The sequence below is a fragment of the Gobio gobio genome, assembly GCF_949357685.1.
Source record: "Gobio gobio genome assembly, chromosome: 25".
Taxonomy (NCBI): Eukaryota; Metazoa; Chordata; class Actinopteri; order Cypriniformes; family Gobionidae; genus Gobio; species Gobio gobio.
In genome coordinates this window covers 21521859-21544095 of record NC_137121.1, presented here as the reverse complement: position 1 = coordinate 21544095, position 22237 = coordinate 21521859, and the positions used below count along the sequence as shown (strand labels likewise).

Genomic DNA, 22237 nt, shown 5'->3' with positions numbered 1-22237 from the left:
TATAAGATTTTCAGTATAGTAATGTTTACCTGAGCACATCTTATTAAATATTAAGCATTTAAATGTTCTGCTTATATATTAGTATGTCAGATCAATATAATCACATGTGCTGAATAATAATTATGTTGTCTGTAAGTTAAATTTAGAAATATGCACTGGTCTTTTCTTTTCTAAATGTAAACCTTAGTTCTCAAACTTTTGACTTCACAAAAGCGCTATGTACACAGAACTAAATATATATCTCTTTTAAATTTTAAATAATATTATATTTATTTTTTATATATCATGCCATAGCCACAGATATTTTTGGTCAAATAAAAACCTTTAACTTTGAATTTAAAGCTTAACAGTTCAAACTTGATCTACAGTTTTAGTTCGAGAACTGTACAATAATTTAGAAACGAGACTGTACAATATTTAAAGGTGACTATAAATATGTAAATAATTGGAGATTAAAGATTCACTATTATCTATTATTACAATTCACTATTATTACAAATTACATTTGTGACTTCCTTTCTTAATTTGTTTCATGTTAAAATGTCAAATCATCTACACTAGTTTGATCCAAAATTTACACTCTTCATTATATCAAACATCTTTACATAATGAACTACAAACAAACACCTCTTGTTACTTTGACTTCAAACACCTGAATTCTTTTTGGAAAGGTTGGATGTGTAATGGGATCCACCACTGAAGCAAACCAGAAGGAATGTCAGCTGACCTCAGCTTACCTGCCATCCGGAGAAAATGGGCATCAATTTATACCAGAGATCAGAACATCAAGCTTCACTCGTACCTGCAGTAAGGAGTTTTCAGAGTCGGATCCCCTGCTTCCCAATGCATCGGCTTCCGGGACCATATCATGGGATAAACCTCAGAATATTCATGGCCGGGAGATGCCAAGGGAGTCGATCTGGGCTATGGTGATACAGATTTTGGTTCCATTCCTCCTGGCAGGTTTTGGAACGGTGCTGGCGGGGATGTTGCTGGACCTAGTGCAGGTGAGTGTGGAAGATGATCTTGGGGTGGATGTTTGGGATTTTTGACTATACTGTAAATGGTTATCTTGTGTTTACAAATTAGCACTGGGACGTTTTTAGTAACGTGACCGAGATCTTCATCCTTGTCCCCCCTCTACTGGGCCTAAAGGGGAACCTGGAGATGACACTGGCGTCAAGACTCTCCACCGCTGTAAGATTATTATGTTATCTATATACCTATTAAACCCCACTGGACCATTGATTTTCAGGCTGGTTTATGCTGGTTTTGTGCCAGTCTAAAAGCCATGCTTTTCCCCAGAAAAAGATATAGGGATGCACAGTATGTTAGTACCATATTGGCCATAGGCAATTATTGGAGTAATTATTTTTTATTTAGCAGTAGTGGCTGTTATTGGAAATTACATTTTATTTGCTCAATTTCTCTATTTGTGCGTTTAGATTACCTTTGCTGTCATTTAATGCTTGTCATTAATTAATCTTTAAAAACTCTAATAATTAATTACTCTGTTAAATGTAATTTTTTAACAAATCTCAAATAGAATATCTTTTTTTTTTAGTGCTGTCAAATCAATTAATCGCGATTAATCACATCTAACATAAAATGTTTTTTATATAATGAGTTTTTTGTGTTCTATTTTTATTTTTTAGGAAAAGTAGTATAGAATTCTTATATAGGCCATTTCTCCTATATGTAAAACAAATAATTGACTTATCGGTATCGGCCGTCATTTTAAATTGGGTGCATCCCTAAAAATATTCAACTAGAATGGTCTTTCTGATGAATCTGATCAGTGAATTCTTGGTTAACCTAGTTAAGAAGCCTGGTGGGGCACTAGTACTAATGATCTCTTTTACATTCTTGCTTAAATGTTCTTATTATTATTTAAAATGTAATAAATGTGTATTTGCATCTGTAATCCACAATGTGAAAATGTCCGCAAAAATTAAGGTTCCATGGTTCCATGAAGAACTTTTAACATCCATAGAACCTTTCCATTGCACAAAAGGTTCATTTTAGAGGAAAAAAAGGTTCTTCAGATTAACTTTTGGAACCTTTATTTTTAAGAGTGAGGGAACCCTGGAATTATGAGGGTAATTTAAAATGGGGAAAATATTGGAAATAAATGATTAATAAATAAATTATATTTACACAATATTTAATAAATATGTAATTAATACAATATTTTAAAGCCATTGAAAAACATACAGTATTCACAAACGACTGGAAAAGTCCTGGAAATTCATTGATTGAAATGTGTAGGAAGTGGGAACCCTGATCTGTCCACTGTCCCATCACATATGATCTACTTCCTCCTCCTCATTGAGGTCTTCTGCTGTATTGTATCTTCGTTGTGTTCTTTCCCCTTCATCACATGCTTCTTGTCATGGTGAGGAACTTCACACCCTGCTGTGAAGAGAACAGCCCTCAGGGTTATACTTGAATGTCTCTTAGCGGTTTGAACAAAAAAAAACTTATGCTTTATGTAATGCTTTATATTGCTTAAAGAAAACAAATAAACAGTCATTCAACTCTTCAATATCAATATTGCAGGTGAATGTTGGCAGAATTAACTCTTCAAGCGAGAAGAGGAACCTGATCATTGGGAATCTTGCCCTCAAACAGGTTAATGCCGCTCATTTGATACTTGTTTGGTGAAATTCTGAAATTCTTCATTAAACGTATTTTGTCTCTTTAGGTACAAGCTACATTTCTGGGCTTCCTGGCTGCTCTTGTAGCATCTGCTCTTGGATGGATGCTGGAAGAGGAGCTCATCGTGAACCATGTAGCTCTGCTCTGCTGTTGCAGCGTGGTGACGGCGTTCACAGCATCCCTGCTGCAGGGTTTGCATCCAAATTTCTGACCAATGTTTATCTTCCTAAAATAGACCATTTATAATCGTTAAATGCTTCAAGGGCATCAAATAAGAAGGACATCGTCTTTGTGGGTGCTGATCATGAGGTTATTCTCACTTGAATGGCTCATCGCTTGTGATCTTGGCCATGCAAACCCATTTTCCATACAGGTCCCAAATATAGACCTAATATCCTCAGGCCACATAGCTCACATTATCAGCGTTTATCATAAATGGATAGAACTGCCAGTGTTTGATTCATGGAAGCAATTCCTTAGTGATGACAGACAAGGTTAAGCACTGAACATTATTAACCCCCACACTCTTAAGGTGCGTTCACAAGTCGTTCTGGGAATTTGTGTGTCTTTTCAGTAGAAATCTACGTGATTGGAAATTTCTCTTAAAGGTCCCATGGCATGAAATTTTAATTTTAGGAGGTTTTTCAACATTAATATGAGTTCCCTTAGCCTGAATATTGTCCCCAAGTGGCTAGAAATTTTGATCGGTGTAAACCGAGTTCTGGCTGTCTTTCTCTGCCTTTGAGAAAATGACAGCCCAGACGAGCTGATCTTGAATTTTCCTGTTATGACGTCACAACAGGAACAGTTACCTCCCTTTCCTCCACCCAGAGATTTTGGCACGCCCATGCGAGCGCCATATTTGTTTGTCCAGTGGATGCTGGCAGTTTCTCAGTGTTTGGATGTACAAATGAAAACAGAAGTCTTTTTTCAGTTCCTTCTGATCTGTGATCAGTGATTTCTGATGTGTAGCTAATTATTCAAGTTCACACAGAACTTTATTATTCGTGCTGCGGCTTCTCTCTCTCCCGACAGAACGGTGTTTTCGTGTTTTCTATCTTGTGAGTCAGTGTTTTTGTACGTCCTTGTCGCGTCTATCTGTTCTAAAATGTGCACACAGTCGTGAGTTTCTGCTCAACATCGGCAGAGCCACATCTTTAGAGATAAACCTCACGCACGCCGAAGCTCAGGCTGCACTGACCGGTTGGCCTTCAACATCACCGACCCCCAGTACTGCATCTGGCCCACAGCGGAGGCGCCATATGCGGCGCAAGATTAAGCAGAAGGGGGGTAAGCGCGGGGTATCCGGGTTAGGCTAGCCAGCTATCCCCACAATAAACTGGATTACATTATACAAAAATAATGCTATAATCAACACTTACTCGTTCATCTCGACAGCTGTAATGGTACATTACATGTGTTACAAAGTTGGTAGAATAAGGAGGAAGACGGGCTCTGCGTGACTGGGACTCGTGTTTATTCAGAACTCTCAGATACAAACAAAATTAACTCGTGCTGACAGCGCTCTCACAACTCAGTAGGTACAATATAACTTTGTTAGCAATCGCTCCGTCTCTGGTTCACTAGTGATGTCCGGTTCGCGAACAAATCGTTCTTTTGAACCAGTTCTTTTTAGTGAACCGGTCGAACCAGTTCACCAAATCGGACTGAATCGTTCTAAACGGTTTGCGTCTCGAGTCAGCGCTGATCCATCATTTACGAAAGTTACTAACTTTCGGACATGAGTGACAGCCCCTCCGACTAGAAATAAACTAATAACCTGAAGTATATGCTGTAACTACAACAGTTCACTGAACTGAGACGTGCTGAGAGAACTGATGAGAAGTGAACTCAGGTCCATCCGTCTCTCTGGCAGGCTCGTGCCTGCCTCGTAGACCTCGTTAAACCACGCCCCCTCCGCTACAAGATCTAATACTCATTTCAAATGCAAAGATGTCAGCCAATCACAACAGTGTGCGTTTTTACTGAAGTCTCACAGCAGAAACGCCCCTTGAAACAGGGCATTTAGCCAGAGGGCAAACATCAGTATAGATGTTTTAAATTATTACATTTTATGACGTAAAAATCATACTAACAATATAAGTACACCTCAGAATACATTATAAAATAAAATAAAAAAATCCATGCCATGGGACCTTTAAGGGCAAAAGATTTTGAGGAAAGGTTGTTACTTTTCTAATCAATCAAACATAACATTTTCACAAGGCAGATGATAAAAAGTGTGGGGAAAAATACATTGACTTGCATTGAAGGACTTGAGCCATATATAGAGACCAGAATATAATAGAGACAATGGAGGGGCTTTTGTAATTAATGCCGGAAAGTAACACCAGAACACCATAGCAACACCTTAACAACCACTTAGAACACCTTAGCAACTGCATAGCAACGGCCCAATCATCACAATAGTGAGATTTGGACGTTCCTGTAATGGCAAAGCTGAATTTTCAGCATCATTTCTCCAGCCTTCAGTGTCACATGATCATTCAGAAATCCTTCGAATATGCTGATTTGCTGCTCAAGAAACATTTATTGTTATTATCAATGTTGAAAACAGTTGTGCTGCTTCAAATTTTTGTCGAAACTGTGATACAATTTTTCAGGATATAAATCTATTCAATATAAATCTCTTTACAGTCACTTTTGATTAATTTAATGCATCCTTGCTGAATACAAGTCTTAATGTCTTTGAAAAAGAAATAAAACTGGACTTAAAACTGGACCCCAGACTTGACGTACATAAGAATTAATTTGTACATTGTTTACCGCATTTATACATTCTGAATGGATTTGATAATTGATATATAATTTTTTTTCTAGGGATCTTAATGGTTGGTGTAATTTTTGGTTCCAAGAAGGTGGGCGTCAACCCTGACAACATAGCCACGCCCATCGCTGCCAGTTTTGGTGACCTCATCACACTTGGACTGCTCGCCTTCATCGGTCAAGGCTTTTTTTACTGCATGGGTGAGAATGAAAGACCAGTTCATTGGACAAAGACTAGTTTGCTTTTCCACATGAGAGGTGTGGGCTGTTTTCACTCTCTTTAACACCATTTTATTTTGTAACTCTCTCTGTTTGTAGAACCTTACCCTTATATTACCTATCTGGTGTGTATTGTTTTCCTGTGCCTGACGCCGGCATGGGTCATTCTGTCATTTCGGCACCCTGAAAGCCAAAAACTGCTGTTTTCCAGCTGGGAGCCAATAATAACCGCAATGGTGATCAGCAGGTAAATGTATAAATATAAGTCTAGCCTGGACCTTTTTGTGATGATGCAACCAGCTTATGTTGGTTTTTATTTCATATCTCCAGTCTTGGAGGACTGATTCTGGACCGAACCATCGCAGATCCAATGCTTGAGGGAGTTGTTCTCTACACTCCTGTTATAAGTGGTAGGTCAAGCAAACCTCACTTGCTGCGTTCTGATCAACTGTGACTGTTTTAAATTTCCAATATCAACCTTTCCTTAAGGTGTTGGTGGTAATCTGGTTTCCATCCAGGCTAGTCGTATAGCCACTTATCTTCATTTTCAGTGTCCACTGGGCGAACTTCCAGACGACGCTAAAGGATGTTTCTGCCCCTGCCGCAGCTTTTGTGCCACAGGTAAAGGCCCTGAAATGCAATTCAAAGTTCTTTTTTATTCTTTACTTTGGGGTTAATAGACTTTGGGATGTACCTTTGCAATGGTATACTGTTAGCGATCATCCTGACGCCGACCACACTGTTTGGAGCGATGTTTAGATGAACATGTAAATACGTGCTGTGCTCTTTTCTTTCAATAACACAATAAAAACAGCAGTTAAGAAAGCATCGGATCAGAGCTAATGTCTGATGTTGCGTTCACACCAAACGCGAATAGAGCGTCAAAATCGTGTCTACCACATCTAGTTTGACGTCTGCCTCTTTTCATTTTCATTAAAAATATATATTAAACATTAATAGTCACACAAATGTGGTCCAGGCAACTCCTACATTATCTTCACTGCATGTATATTTAAATATCCTTAAAAAGTAAAGTTATGAAACTTCTCTTTGCCCTCAGTCAAAACGATTTGGCAGACAACAAATTATAGATTCATGACACCAAAGATCGCCCGTTAGATCCACATAAGACGAACCACTACACGACATCACAGCCAGCGGCCAACGTCAGAAGGACTAGCCGAGGAAAGGCTGCTCTCGCCGGGGTTAATGAGCGCTGAGTGCCCGGTGATCGCCTGGATCTCACAACTTCAAAAACACAAGATAATTTTTTTTAAATAGACGCTCTCTTTATAAATAAACCACAGATTTGCGCTTTAAACAACTGCATTCTCACCTGAAAAAGTTTTAAAACTACATTTTATGACACAATAGTAGTATTTTTAAATTATCGTCACTTTACCACGTGACAGCAGCAAGCAGGCTCCTGATTGGTTTACGCGGCGCGAATTGACGCCAAAGTTTTTCAACTCGGGCGTCAGACTAGCCTAGAAAACTAGACGCACCCTAGCGGCAGAAAATGTTTTTGCCGCGAGTGTAGTCTAGCAACTCTTGGTTGACCTCAGAGCTGGAAAAAACAAACTCTGCTCAGGCCAATCACATCATGTATAGAGTCGGTGGGCGGGCTTAACATAATGACGGAGCGGAGTTGCGGAGGTTCTTGGTGCTACAGGTAAACAAAGAAGCTGATTATCAGCGTCTTTCAAATCGGTTTTGGCCGCTACTCTGGAAGACTTGGAGTTAAGCTTTTCTTTGAGGAAAGAACAAGGAACGGCACTGAAGTCATTCGTTAGAAAGGAAGATGTATTCAGAGTTTAATCGATCAACTAATGTTAGCTCCGCTTCGGTTGGTTGTGGCGCTATCCAATTGCGTGCAGAGGGAATTTGACAGACAACCGTTTATCCCGCCACTCGGATTGAGCCCTGTCAATGGTGAGTTTCCAGACCAAACATCTTGATGTGGGTCTGGCTTGTCAGGCTAGCGTCAGACGCGAATTCGCTTCAAACGCGTGATTGCACAAAAAGCACCACTCGCGCAAGATGCTCAAATCGCGTCCATCGCGCCGCGGGACCTCCAGACGCGCGTCAACGCGCCTTTCCATTGACTTAACATTGAAATCACTCGCTCCTGATGCACTATTCGCGTTTGGTGAGAACGCAGCATGAAATCGCCCCCTATACCCTTAAAGCTGCACTATGTAACTTTTCCGTCCACTAGAAGTCGCCTATTCAAAACAAAGGCGTAGTTTGATGACGTCACGTGTGAGTGCAGAATCTTGGGACATGTGGTCTTCACCTCACAGCTGGTGGAAAAGAATCGGGATAAGACTCATGTTCATGGATGCGATTATTAACGTTACTGTAGTATGAAGCAGAGCAGGACTGAGTGTTGTGGAGCTGAGCAAGGCCACTGGAGCGATTGTTAATAAGAAGAGCGGAATACACGCCTCACGTGCAGTGGGACTTTTACTATGGCATAGTCGCCGGCGGGACTTTTATTATGCCACAGTCCCCGGCGCCACTTCCGCTTTTCCGGTCATGAGTATTAGGTAACGCAGCTCTGTTTATCATATTAGATACATCTGAGTGTGTTGAAAATTATGTTATGAGGTTACTCTGTGCGTTCACTCGGCGGCTGCTATGACACTTGTTGCACACTGCAGTGAGAGTAAAGCGTTTCTGCAAAAATAAACCGAGGGTAACGCAGATCACACCTCACACGTCCCGGTTCCTTGGTTAAAATAGCAATTTTCTCACAATTTACAAATAGTTGGAAACATTTGGGATATTGTAAGTACTCAACTGAACAAAATGTATAACACTGGCCTAGTGGTTTTTGGATATTTTACTGAAAAAATGTTACATAGTGCACCTTTAAAAAGCCCACTATTTGAGGGGACAGCCATTTGTAGTGCTTTCCGAAACCATTGTGGACATTATTGAGTGCACTCATTCAATCCCACAATGCACCGCAATAACGAGTGTACAACTAATGTACGCTCAACGGCTAGATAACACCCATAATGCACTATGAGAGTCCCGCACTGAATGAATTCCCTCGTCTCGCCAGAAGATGCCTCCCACAGCTGAATCTATCATCCATCCATTTTATAAACCACTGGTCAGTGTGGCTACAACATAATATAATACAGGTGTAAATTCCTTTTCAAATTATGTTTAATTGTTTCATTAAGGTTTATACATAGTCTCCATGACTAGTACATGTCTTTTCATTACTACCGGAGCTGCCAGTTTGCTAAGTTTCAAATAATTATTAAAAATCAAGCACAAACTATGTAAAAGCAGCAGCCATTTTGGCACACTCAGTGGCTGAATTTACTTACTCATTTTCATTCACTCTCTCAAGTGAACAATATTAATGGAGTAATGTTGGGAATAGTGAATGAGGGTATAGGGGGGGATTACAAACACCAGTTGTTGAGCCATAGTTGCAGACCAGAGAACTCCAAATCTGGGCGTGAACTCTGTGGCCAGTGGCGTTTGGTCAGGGCCGAGGTAACCTCCTGTTCAACTGAGTTTGAAGCTCTGGATCCCCTCTCTGAGATAAAAGCGGGAAATTCCCTGCCCGCTTTAAGTGTTCTAAGTGATGGGTGCATCTCAAGATTCTCAGGGTAGGAGGACCCACTGATCCAGGTGTGTGTGTCCACAGTTTGCAGTGTGTGTGCGTTCACTACTCACTACTCCTAATGTGAGTGTGCAGTGTACACTAACTTTAATGGGTTAAATGTAGAGGACAAATTCCAAGTATGTGTTACCATACTTTGTCTTTGCGTATTACTTTCACTTTTTTAAAACAGTGTTAGTCGCTTTCAATTAGAATCTTCCATTTCTACTATAAAGCAGCTCTCCAACGCAAGTCTGATTTTGTGTCACGCTAGTTCGTACTTCGGTTGTGTTTGAAGAATATCAGGGCCCTAACAGATTTCCATCAATGTTTAAGGTTTCAAAACAAAGACAAAAATCCCATTTGCATTGTTTCTGGCAGGGCCGAATGGAAGATCAGCACAGGTGCTCCTCATGTTGGCCATCCCAGGTCACCTGGTCTTCATCTACACCATTTACCTAATACAAGGCAGCCCGGCTCCGCCCACTGCAGTCTTCATTTCCTTCTATTTGGTAGCAGCTTTCACACAGGCAAGTGATGTTAGGGTGCGCCCTCTTGAGGAGAGGGGTGGTATTTAAGCTGAATCTTCTTCCGTTCAGGTGTTTCTCCTGCTGGGCACTGCTGACGTGATGGTTCACTGCTTGTGGAAATGCGGCCGGGACCCTGATAGCTTCTCCATCCCGTATCTGACGGCTCTGGCGGATTTGTTGGGCACTGCCTTTCTGGCTCTGTGTTTTCTTTTAATATCACTGGTGACGTAAATTTTGAAACAACATTGTCATATTTCATTAAACAGGTTAGATCTGATGCGCTGACCTACATTTTTTTTGCATTTCTCTGCACAGTTAAACATTAGTGATTGACTTTACTCCAATATTTGAACTATCAATCTCTCCATACATGCAGTTCAATGAATCACACATGCTGCCTCATGTGACAGCAGTCACGTGACCATCTTCATTGAATAAAGAACTGTTGTCTGTTTCCATGTTATTATGTTGAACATATGACTGATTTGCACTCAGCAGAATTTTCAATATGGTTCTAATATGTTTTATGGTTCAGAAATGTGTATTTAGTGACATTGAGATGTGGCAGGCCATTAATGAAATTCATTTTATAATAAATAATTCGTCTTGATTTGTGTTGGGCAGTCTATACAATTTACTAATGCATGTGGATTTTATTTTTCTATTTATTAATTAATGTTCAAGATGGATTAAAACAATAATGTCTCAGTGTTGCTAGTATTTTATTATATTTTGATGTGAAAGAAATAAAACGTATAAATCACTCATGTAAATGTATCAATGCTAAAGTAGATCGATGAAAGGAAGAAAATTACTGTAGGAAATGTGTATAAATAATTTGTATAGAAATCATTTAAGTTATCTGAAAAATCCTTTGTCCCTGCATGTTTACCACGTACATGACATTTATAGTTATTTAGCATTATTTAATATCCACAGTTCAATAGAATCCTTTTTGCTAATAATTTGTCTTTAAATGCCTGATATTAAAAAAGGACAACATTTGAAATTGTTTTAATTTTTCTGCTTAATTTCTGAATTTTAATTTCTGAATAATGTTGATCCAGGCAACTGGATGTAAACAGACCTCTTTATACTGTGAGAAACATTTAATAAAATAAAAATATAAGCATATGATTAGCCTACACAAATAACAGTTTTATATTGAGACTGTACTTTATTCAAAGCAAAGCATTAAAATAAAACCTAGAAATATCCTATTTATTAACTTAAGTTATTAAATAAAGTTAATACGTTTAGTTAATAAATTTGTAAAATCGAAATGAACCCATGTACTTTATTGTCAAAATCAAAGACAAGTAAAAAAAATCGACAATAATTGTTAATAAATACAATACAAATATTTGTGATAAATGTATTTTTTAACTTTTTTTAAGCTCTTCAATGAAATAATGAAATTAGGGAGGAAAAATGCTATGGTGAAACTGAAGATAAGAAAATGTTTTAGTTCATTTAGTTTATGGATTGTTTAAGACTGAAAGACTCAGTCTTGGAAAAGTGGGAGAAGCACACTTCTGTACGTACACACACACACACACACACACACACACACACACACACACACACACACACACACACACACACACACACACACACACACACACACACACACACACACACACACACACACAACACAAATAAATCATGAAGACAGAAAAGTGGCCTTGACAAAAACGGAAACCGTTGATATCTGTTAGGGGAATTGATGTGTTACGCGGTAGACTGGTCATCTCAAGGCAATTTTAGTGAAGTGTACCAAAGGGAGGCGCTATTTCGACACATTGTGTTTCATTTTTACACTGGACTATAGCGCCACCTGGTGTCCGAGTGAGGCTCCTCCTCGAGGACTGTTCAGCCCTGCGCAGGGACTGGCTCTCCCGCAGCCATTTTCTGTCCAACCAAACGGCCGAACTGAGACGAGAACCAACCAGGGCTTCATCGCAGGTTAGTGTGCGGCTCCGGCCAATGATTGCTAACCCATATTTTGTTACATCGAATGGAAATCTCCGCGCGCGAGTGTTTTATTATTAGTTGGCGGGGAGAATGAGAAATTAAGCGGGCGATATGAAAAGCAGCTCGCTGTTGTGGGAATAATTGCAAAAAGCTCGTCACGGTGCGCGCCGCGGCCCCTTTGTTTACTACCAGCAATATTGACGGATCGACGAGTGTCCTGGCTCGTCGTCCTGGTTATCTGCCCTCTTCTGCTATTAAATGCGTCCATCAATTAATTTGTCTGAATATTTCAGCGGGGAATGTGGTTTGAGTTGATTTAGCGCTTTCAGCCTATATGTTCATTGCTATCACCGGTTGTTTAGCCAATAAAATACACCAATGTGGTTTGGTATCAACATATCTATGCAATATATGATATATAGATACACGGAAGAATCTTATTATCAATTATATATCAAAGGCAGCCAGTTTAGGGTAAACAAATATGTCATTTCTATGACATAATATTTTGATATCTTAGGTGTGTGTAGATAGATGAAACCTGTCAAATGAGTTTGCTTTGTTCTTTAAAATAAAAATAGTTTATTGCTGAATATAATATAGGTTCAATTCATATTAATTGTACATATATTATGACAAGATGGCTGTCTCAACATCTTAGATGCCCACACGTCTAGTAGTGCACTGTCTAATGGCCACAAATGCTGTCTAGGTTGGCAGCTCACTTGGTTTTGAGACAAGAACCATTTGAGAATCAAATAATAATAAAATGTAATTTATGTTTCAGATGGACGGAGACAGTTCAACCACAGATGCCTCTCAACTTGGCATAACAGGAGAATATATGGCTGGTAGTCACTTTGTTCTCCAAGCTCAGGATGGTAAAGGAATCCAAGTGATTTATTTAGCATTTAGATAATTTATTAATTAATAATATCAAATATAATATATTTTGTATAATATTTTAGATAATTTAAATGATAAATAATTTGGTTTAGTGAAAAAATGTTATTTAGATAATGCATTTTTTAATTATTATTTTGTAAAGATGAAGGTGATGAGGGACTCGACCACGAGGATGGCAATGGCAGCCGAGATAACCTACGGGAGCAAGACATCTATCTCCCAATCGCCAACGTTGCCCGAATCATGAAGAATGCAGTACCACAAACAGGAAAAGTAATTTCTTTTCCAGGCAGTTTTGTTTAATGCTTACTTTTTTGCTGAAAACAAACTTTTAAGTCAAATGCATGTTCTTCAAAAATATATTTTTGTCCTTCCATCCCCTCAGATAGCAAAGGACGCCAAGGAGTGTGTGCAGGAGTGTGTGAGCGAGTTCATCAGTTTCATCACCTCAGAAGCCAGCGAGAGGTGCCATCAGGAGAAACGCAAGACGATAAACGGCGAAGACATCCTGTTCGCTATGTCCACGCTGGGGTTCGACATGTATGTGGAGCCTCTGAAGCTCTACCTGCAGAAGTTCAGAGAGGTAGCATTCATATTTCTAATGTCGTCATCATATTCATACATCACTGAAATAAAGGCTTTTTGGAAACACTTCTGTCAGAGGTGTCCTCCTCTTGATTGGTTCAGGTTGACGTTACGTGGTGTCTGTGTGTCCTCAGGCCATGAAAGGAGAGAAAGGCATAAGCACTGTAACTGTAACCGAAGGCATGGGAGAGGAGCTGACCGATGAGTCTTTCAGTAAGTAACTTATGAACTTGAGAACAGATGGCTACGCTACTTCTACATACAGACAAACCTGAATTTATTCATTTTGTTTATATGCTATTGTAGTATTTATTCATATTTTGAGTTATCTTTTTTATTTTAATATTTCCAGGTTTCATTTTAGTTTAAGTTTTAGTCATTTAGGTAGTAGTATTTTGTTTCTTGTAATATTTTTATGCAGCTTTATATGTATATTTTTTCATTTTCAACATGAACTTGTTATATTTCATTTAGTTGCAAAAGTAACATTTCTAATTTTCATTCAAGTGTCCCTATTGTGCTATTTTAAAGGTTCCTCGTTTTATTTTGAAGGTCTCCTTCATGCATCCAAGATCAGAAAACACCTTAATTGTCTCCCAATATACATTTGCAGCATCACCTCTTTTCTCAAAGAATGTGAAAACTATTTGTTTGAAGATTCGGTCTCTCTAAGGGCGTTTTCACACCTACCTTGTTTGGTCCAGATTTTCGGACTTTTCAGTTTGGTCCGAATCAAAATGACAGGTGTGAAACCTCCCCCGTACCACGGTCCGGACCAAACAGGCGAAATTTGGTCCGACGAAAAGAGGTCGTCGTTCCGGATCAAACTGATCAAAGGTTCGGTTCGTTTCTAGTGTGAAAGCATTTTCTGTATGGTTCGGACTTTCAGAGCATTTACAGGAAGTTCCTGTTTATGTTTAAATATTATAACGTTATTTTTAAATTCAATCTAGGCTACATTGATAATGAAAAGTGAAAATATGCGCAATATGTCAGAAGACAGAAAGTCAGAAATAATTTTGAACGAAATTTTGTATGATTTTGCTTAGAAAGCATTTCTTTAATGGGAATTTCGTTTTGTATAAATTGTATCTTAATTTTAATCAACGTTTAATCAGATAATTGCCTGGATTTAATAAATAAGAAGCAAATAGTCTATAGCAGACAATAATCGCGGGAGCGATCACATGCTTTACATGAACTGGAGCGGGTCTCAAATAAACCGAAACTCAGCAGGCTACTTGCCTTACAAACATGAGAAATATGTGTATATAAAGCTTGAAATGTCCACTTTTAAACGTAACGAATAAAAAATAGTCAAGCAGTGCGCACTGTTCACTAGTGCCAACGATATGCGTCCGTCCGTTCATTCATTTTTGTAAAAGACGCTGACCTTAGATGCACGTCCGTTTACAAACCAATCAATGTCGAGATGCAGCCCACATTATGATGACGAGTGGACGCAAGTGCGTCATGTAAAGTTCTTTAGTCCGCTCACATAATTGCAATGTGAAACCAAACCAAAACTAACCGAATATATAAAAAGTATCAAAACATGAACTTCGGTTCGGACCTTGGTGCGGACTTTCAGGTGTGAAAACGCCCTAAACCTCTCCTTTCTTAGACCCTACTCTGCTCTGATTGGTGGGATGGCCCAGTCTGTTGATTGGTCTACTCTGCTCTGATTGGTGGGGTGGCCCAGTCTGTTGATTGGTCTACTCTGCTCTGATTGGTGGGATGGCCCAGTCGGTTGATTGGTCTACTCTGCTCTGATTGGTGGGATGGCCCAGTCTGTTGATTGGTCTACTCTGCTCTGATTTGTGGGGTGGCCCAATCTGTTGATTGGTCTACTCTGCTCTGATTGGTCAGATGGCCCAGTCTGGTTGTGATTGGTCTACTCTGCTCTGATTGGTCAGATGGTCCAGTCTGTTGATTGGTCTACTCTGTTCTGATTGGTCAGATGGCCCAGTCTGTTTGTGATTGGTCTACTCTGCTCTGATTGGTCAGATGACCCATTCTGTTGATTGGCCAGATGGCCCAGACAGTTGATTGGTCTACTCTGCTCTGATTGGTCAGATGACCCAGTCTGTTGATTGGTCAGATGTCCCAGACTGTTGATTGGTCTACTCTGCTCTGATTGGTCAGATGACCCAGTCTGTTCTGATTGGTCAGATGGCCCAGTCTGTTGATTGGTCTACTCTGTTCTGATTGGGCAGATGGCCCAGTCTGGTTGTGATTGGTCTTCTCTGCTCTGATTGGTCAGATGACCCAGTCTGTTGATTGGTCTACTCTGTTCTGATTGGTCAGATGGCCCAGTCCGGTTGTGATTGGTCTACTCTGCTCTGATTGGTGGGATGACCCAGTCTGTTGATTGGTCTACTCTGTTCTGATTGGTCAGATGGCCCAGACTGGTTGTGATTGGTCTACTCTGCTCTGATTGGTGGGATGACCCAGTCTGTTGATTGGTCTACTCTGCTCTGATTGGTCAGATGGCCCAGTCTGTTGATTGGTCTACTCTGTTCTGATTGGTCAGATGACCCAGTCTGTTGATTGGTCAGATGGCCCAGACTGTTGATTGGTCTACTCTGTTCTGATTGGTCAGATGGCCCAGTCTGGTTGTGATTGGTCTACTCTGCTCTGATTGGTCAGATGGCCCAGTCTGTTGATTGGTCAGATGGCCCAGTCTTTTGATTGGTCTACTCTGCTCTGATTGGTGGGATGGCCCAGTCTGTTGATTGGTCTACTCTGTTCTGATTGGTCAGATGGTCCAGTCTGTTGTGATTGGTCTACTCTGCTCTGATTGGTCAGATGACCCAGTCTGTTGATTGGTCAGATGGCCCAGTCTGGTTGTGATTGGTCTACTCTGCTCTGATTGGTCAGATGACCCAGTCTATTGATTGTTCAGATGGCCCACTCTGGTTGTGATTGGTCTACTCTGCTCTGATTGGTCAGATGACCCGTTCTGTTGATTGGCCAGATGGCCCAGACAGTTGATTGGTCTACTCTGCTCTGATTGGTCAGATGACCCAGTCTGTTGATTGGTCAGATGTCCCAGACTGTTAATTGGTCTACTCTGCTCTGATTGGTCAGATGACCCAGTCTGTTCTGATTGGTCAGATGGCCCAGTCTGTTGATTGGTCTACTCTGTTCTGATTGGGCAGATGGCCCAGTCTGGTTGTGATTGGTCTTCTCTGCTCTGATTGGTCAGATGACCCAGTCTGTTGATTGGTCTACTCTGTTCTGATTGGTCAGATGGCCCAGTCCGGTTGTGATTGGTCTACTCTGCTCTGATTGGTGGGATGACCCAGTCTGTTGATTGGTCTACTCTGTTCTGATTGGTCAGATGGCCCAGACTGGTTGTGATTGGTCTACTCTGCTCTGATTGGTGGGATGACCCAGTCTGTTGATTGGTCTACTCTGCTCTGATTGGTCAGATGGCCCAGTCTGTTGATTGGTCTACTCTGTTCTGATTGGTCAGATGACCCAGTCTGTTGATTGGTCAGATGGCCCAGTCTGTTGATTGGTCTACTCTGTTCTGATTGGTCAGATGACCCAGTCTGTTGATTGGTCAGATGACCCAGTCTGTTGATTGGTCAGATGGCCCAGACTGTTGATTGGTCTACTCTGTTCTGATTGGTCAGATGACCCAGTCTGTTGATTGGTCAGATGACCCAGTCTGTTCTGATTGGTCAGATGGCCCAGTCTGGTTGTGATTGGTCTACTCTGCTCTGATTGGTCAGATGGCCCAGTCTGTTGATTGGTCAGATGGCCCAGTCTTTTGATTGGTCTACTCTGCTCTGATTGGTGGGGTGGCCCAGTCTGTTGATTGGTCTACTCTGTTCTGATTGGTCAGATGGTCCAGTCTGTTGATTGTTCAGATGGCCCACTCTGGTTGTGATTGGTCTACTCTGCTCTGATTGGTCAGATGGCCCAGTCTGGTTGTGATTGGTTTACTCTGCTCTGATTGTTCAGATGGCCCAGTCTGTTGATTGGTCAGATGGCCCAGTCTTTTGATTGGTCTACTCTGCTCTGATTGGTGGGATGGCCCAGCCTGTTGTGATTGGTCTACTCTGCTCTGATTGGTGGGATGGCCCAGCCTGCTGTGATTGGTCTACTCTGCTCTGATTGGCCAGATGGCCCAGTCTGCTGTGATTGGTCTAATCTGCTCTGATTGGCCAGATGGCCCAGTCTGCTGTAAATGGTCTACTCTGTTCTGATTGGTCAGATGGCCCAGTCTGTTGATTGGTCTACTCTGCTCTGATTGGTCAGATGGCCCAGTCTGTTGATTGGTCAGATGGCCCAGTCTGTTGATTGGTCTACTCTGCTCTGATTGGTCAGATGGCCCAGTCTGTTGATTGGTCAGATGGCCCAGTCTGTTGATTGGTCTACTCTGTTCTGATTGGTCAGATGACCCAGTCTGTTGATTGGTCAGATGGCCCAGACTGTTGATTGGTCTACTCTGTTCTGATTGGTCAGATGGCCCAGTCTGTTTGTGATTGGTCTACTCTGCTCTGATTGGTCAGATGGCCCAGTCTGTTGATTGGTCAGATGGCCCAGTCTTTTGATTGGTCTACTCTGCTCTGATTGGTGGGATGGCCCAGTCTGTTGATTGGTCTACTCTGTTCTGATTGGTCAGATGGCCCAGTCTGGTTGTGATTGGTCTACTCTGCTCTGATTGGTCAGATGGCCCAGTCTGTTGATTGGTCAGATGGCCCAGTCTTTTGATTGGTCTACTCTGCTCTGATTGGTGGGATGGCCCAGTCTGTTGATTGGTCTACTCTGCTCTGATTGGTGGGATGGCCCAGTCTGTTGATTGGTCTACTCTGTTCTGATTGGTCAGATGGCCCACTCTGGTTGTGATTAGAATCTACTCTGCTCTGATTGGTCAGATGACCCAGTCTGTTGATTGGTCAGATGACCCAGTCTGTTGATTGGTCAGATGGTCCAGTCTGTTGATTGGTCTACACTGCTCTGATTGGTCAGATGGCCCAGTCTGGTTGTGATTGGTCTACTCTGCTCTGATTGTTCAGATGGCCCAGTCTGTTGATTGGTCTACTCTGCTCTGATTGGTAAGATGGCCCCAGTCTGCTGTGATTGGTCTACTCTGCTCTGATTGGTCAGATGGCCCAGCCTGTTGATTGGTTTACACTGCTCTGATTGGTCAGATGGCCCAGCCTGTTGTGATTGGTCTACTTTGCTCTGATTGGTAAGATGGCCCCAGTCTGCTGTGATTGGTCTACTCTGCTCTGATTGGTGAGATGGCCCAGTCGGCTGTAGTTGGTCTACTCTGCTCTGATTGGTGAGATGGCCCAGTCTGCTGTAATTGGTCTACTCTGCTCTGATTGGTGAGATGGCCCAGTCTGCTGTAATTGGTCTACTCTGCTCTGATTGGTGAGATGGCCCAGTCTGGTGTGATTGGTCTACTCTGCTCTGATTGGTGAGATGGCCCAGTCTGCTGTGATTGAGCTTTCCTATAGCTCAAACAGTAGAGCATGGCGCTAGCAACGCCAAGGTCATGGGTTCGATTCCCAGGGAAAGCAAGAATTGAGAAAAATGTAAAATGTGTTCCTTGAATGCAATGTAAGTCGCTTACATTGCTTACATAAAAGCGTCTGCCAAATGCATAAATGTAAATGTAAATGTGATTGGTCTACTCTGCTCTGATTGGTGAGATGGCCCAGTCTGCTGTAATTGGTCTACTCAGCTCTGATTGGTCAGATGGCCCAGTCTGGTGTGATTGGTCTACTCTGCTCTGATTGGTGAGATGGCCCAGTCTGGTGTGATTGGTCTACTCTGCTCTGATTGGTGAGATGGCCCAGTCTGGTGTGATTGGTGTACCGCTTACAGGTCTATCCGGCTCTAATAATGCAGAATAGACCTTATTCAGAGCAGCGCCATGATGACAGGTATGAAAACAAGGCTGTGAGAGATAGACCATTTCAAAAGCTGTATTTCTAGTAGTTCCTAGATCACTAATTTTCCACAGTTCATGTTGTCTGATGACAAGTTTTTTTGTCTACTGAAATTCCTCTGAAAGATATTTTTGCAGTGTTTCATCAGCAGAACAATCCAAAACCACATTGAATAACAGTACAACCCACTTAAGAGATGAATGTTCATCCCTCACAGCCTTGCTTTCATTTCCATTAAAAATCAAAGGTGGCGCTGCTGTGAATGAGGTCTGCAGATACATAGCAGAAAACACTGTCTATACAGTCAAACGTAGCTAAAATGTTATTGTTGGGGTAACAGTTTAGGACCCAGAACCAGTAGTGAAAAATGAAGACCAAGAGTCACGAGTGCAATTAATTAAAGAAAAATTTACTGAAGAATAGTTTGTAGTTTATCAGCAGAAGCCAGCTTCAAGTCTCACAAGGAGTTCGTAGGCCGCGCTCCCTCTACCCGCCTACAATATGTCAACAGTTATACTGTTTTCAAGGTCTAGCCATGTCATTACTGCAAGGTGGATGATTCTGATTGGCTCAGAGAAAATGGACAGTCATGGTAAATTTCTACACATTGTCAGTTAATCAGGTTCACGTGTACATAGATCACTTGTTGACGCTTTCACCCCGGAATTAGGCACGTAGTGACCTTCTAGATTCTGGACCAGGCACCAGCTTGCCCAGAACAAGAAGTCCACCCATCTCTTAGGATGCCCGTACCTCCAATACTGATCTGTAACACAGAATACAGCGCACATACACAGATACACAGTCTCTCTAAGGTTGGAGTTGTTGAGCTCTGATCCTAACAACAAAAAGTTTCCCAAAACATACTGATAACATGTGCTTTCTCTCGGTGAGAGGTACAGACAATAGTACAGGCCATATCATCTTGATTCTTTAGTGTTTCAGTAAAAGGAAATATAGATTGAATAAAATATAATATACAATTTTATAAAATGAAAGACCGATCCATATTTCATCTCTGGATGCCGGGCTACTGCACTCCCGTCAGGTTAGGGGTGTGTGATGCCTCCAAAAGGTCCATTGTGTTGTTTTAGATGGATGGATGGATGGATGGATAGATAGATAGAGACAACATTTAGATTTATACAACACAAACATCATTAGCCAATCTAACACTATGAAATATTTTCTTTCTCAGCAAACCCGCTCCCTGCTGGGATCATAACAGCTGATGGACAGCAACAAAATGTGATGGTGTACACCACCGCCTATCAGCAGGTGAGAATGCTGGCATGTTCTTTGCAGCCAAAAACAACATACATGATCTCTCATCTATTGCCTCCATCAAACCACGTGTCATTTATTTCAAAGAAAGATGGCACACTTTTCTAGCATTTTGAGTGATGCTTTTATTTATGTTTCTTCTGTTGCAGATCCCGGGCGTGCAACAGCTCCAGTTCTCCTGAAGATGCGCTGCAATGTCACATGCAGAAATCAACACGTAATCTTCACAAATCAAACCTCCACACTTCCACATACAAGTGAAGGTCCTGAACGGTGGGGTCTGTGTGGGAGTTCTTCAGCGGACCCTCTTCTTGTGCTCTCACAGGTCACAGAGCTGGACTTCTATGTTTAGATTTTCGTGTGTTTTCACGTGTGCTCCGTGTGTATTTGTGCACACACATTATGATTTTAAGTGACTAGTCTGTTGGGTGTTACTTTTGTTTGTTTTATGTCACACATTTGGAGTTTTAAAGGGTCCCGAGGGTTTTCAAGAATAACCCAACCTTCTATTAAAGCAATAAAATAGAACAAATGTGAATCTTCCTGCAATTTAGCGGAATGAGTGTTTTGCTCCTTTTTTATATATATTTAGACGAAAACCATTTTGCATGTATAATTTCAGTTTGATAAGAAGTTAACACTTTTTTTTGTGTAAATAATTTTGTTTGTTTTTTTCCTCAATGTTTTCATGAATTTGTATTGATGCGGTTCACTTGACACGAAGAACGCATCTTAAAGCAATCTGCATTTATCAATCAAAGTCCAAAACTAAATCAAAATTCTAATTTATGGCCCATTTTAGGTCAATGAATTTCTTTGGATGAATTTACATTAAATTCTTGCTGGCCACAGTTCATTTTGTTTTTATGTGTTTATTAAATTTCAGTTTCACTGTAAATGTGAATTTTGAAACAGTTATGTTTAAAATACACGAGTCCGTGACAACAACTATTTTAAGAATGCATAAAAATATGGCATTTTACAAGCAGACCTAAACCATTAAAATTTTTAATTTATAAAAACAATTTATTTGTCCCACAGTTGTCATCATTTATGCAGTATCGTGCTTATTTTTATGATTCTCCCACAGCATAAATGTGTTTATGGTCAGTGGTATAAAGCATATCTTAATGACGAAAGGAAAGGACAGGATGTTGTGGATATTAAACTGTTGATATTAAGGCGGTAACACCTGGAAATATTATTCAATTATGTTTTTTGTTTTGGATTTCTTGAATATTCGAAATATGTTTCATGATTGAAAAGCCAAGGGACAAATTTGCCATAATTTGAGATTAATCCCTACCAAAAATAGAATAAAGTGTCAAATAAATACAGCCTGACCCTTGGTAAAGTCACCACTAGGGCTGTGCGATATTGAAGAAAATTGCTATATGCAATACCTTGTAAAATAATGCGATATTCGATATGCGATACGATATTGCTAAAAATCTTCAAATTTAAATGATATACTGTGTGTATATATATATAAAAAAATTAAACTGAGAATGATACCATTTATGAGTTTCACATTATGTGTTGCAAGGAGTGTTTTAGCAAAAATTAATGTCACAAATCTGACAATATAATTTTAACATCAATGTACACAAACAAAAACAAATACCAAAAACTCTTTGCTTGACTTGGTAATATATATCAACCTAAAACTTAGCATCAAGAACATCCAGGTAAACAAAGACACCTGAACTAGGGGTGGACAATTATTTTTGTTATTTTAATTTATCTTTGTTATTAAA

At 40.6% G+C, this 22237-nt stretch overlaps 2 protein-coding genes across 3 annotated transcripts; both read left to right on the top strand.

Moving 5' to 3' along the window:
* Positions 1–683: 683 nt before the first annotated feature.
* Positions 684–10050, top strand: slc41a2a (solute carrier family 41 member 2a; the record flags this gene model as incomplete). The annotated part of the gene is made up of 10 exons (XM_079808781.1): positions 684–1007; positions 1090–1197; positions 2560–2631; positions 2705–2849; positions 5500–5646; positions 5764–5911; positions 5995–6074; positions 6154–6285; positions 9671–9819; positions 9889–10050. The coding sequence occupies 10 exons, from the start codon at positions 684–686 to the stop codon at positions 10048–10050; spliced, it is 1467 nt and encodes a 488-aa protein (XP_079664907.1).
* Positions 10051–11675: 1625 nt separating this feature from the next.
* On the top strand, positions 11676–21999 carry nfybb (nuclear transcription factor Y, beta b; the record flags this gene model as incomplete). 2 transcript variants are annotated; one of them, XM_079810255.1, is made up of 7 exons in its annotated part: positions 11676–11784; positions 12581–12674; positions 12842–12972; positions 13085–13282; positions 13419–13497; positions 20395–20474; positions 20630–21999. In XM_079810255.1, the coding sequence occupies 6 exons, from the start codon at positions 12581–12583 to the stop codon at positions 20660–20662; spliced, it is 615 nt and encodes a 204-aa protein (XP_079666381.1). In that variant the 3' UTR covers positions 20663–21999. The 2 variants fall into 2 exon arrangements, with proteins under 2 accessions (XP_079666381.1, XP_079666380.1); XM_079810254.1 differs by lacking the exon at positions 11676–11784 and having other exon boundaries at positions 12572–12674; positions 20630–21970.
* Between the last annotated feature and the right edge of the window lie 238 nt (positions 22000–22237).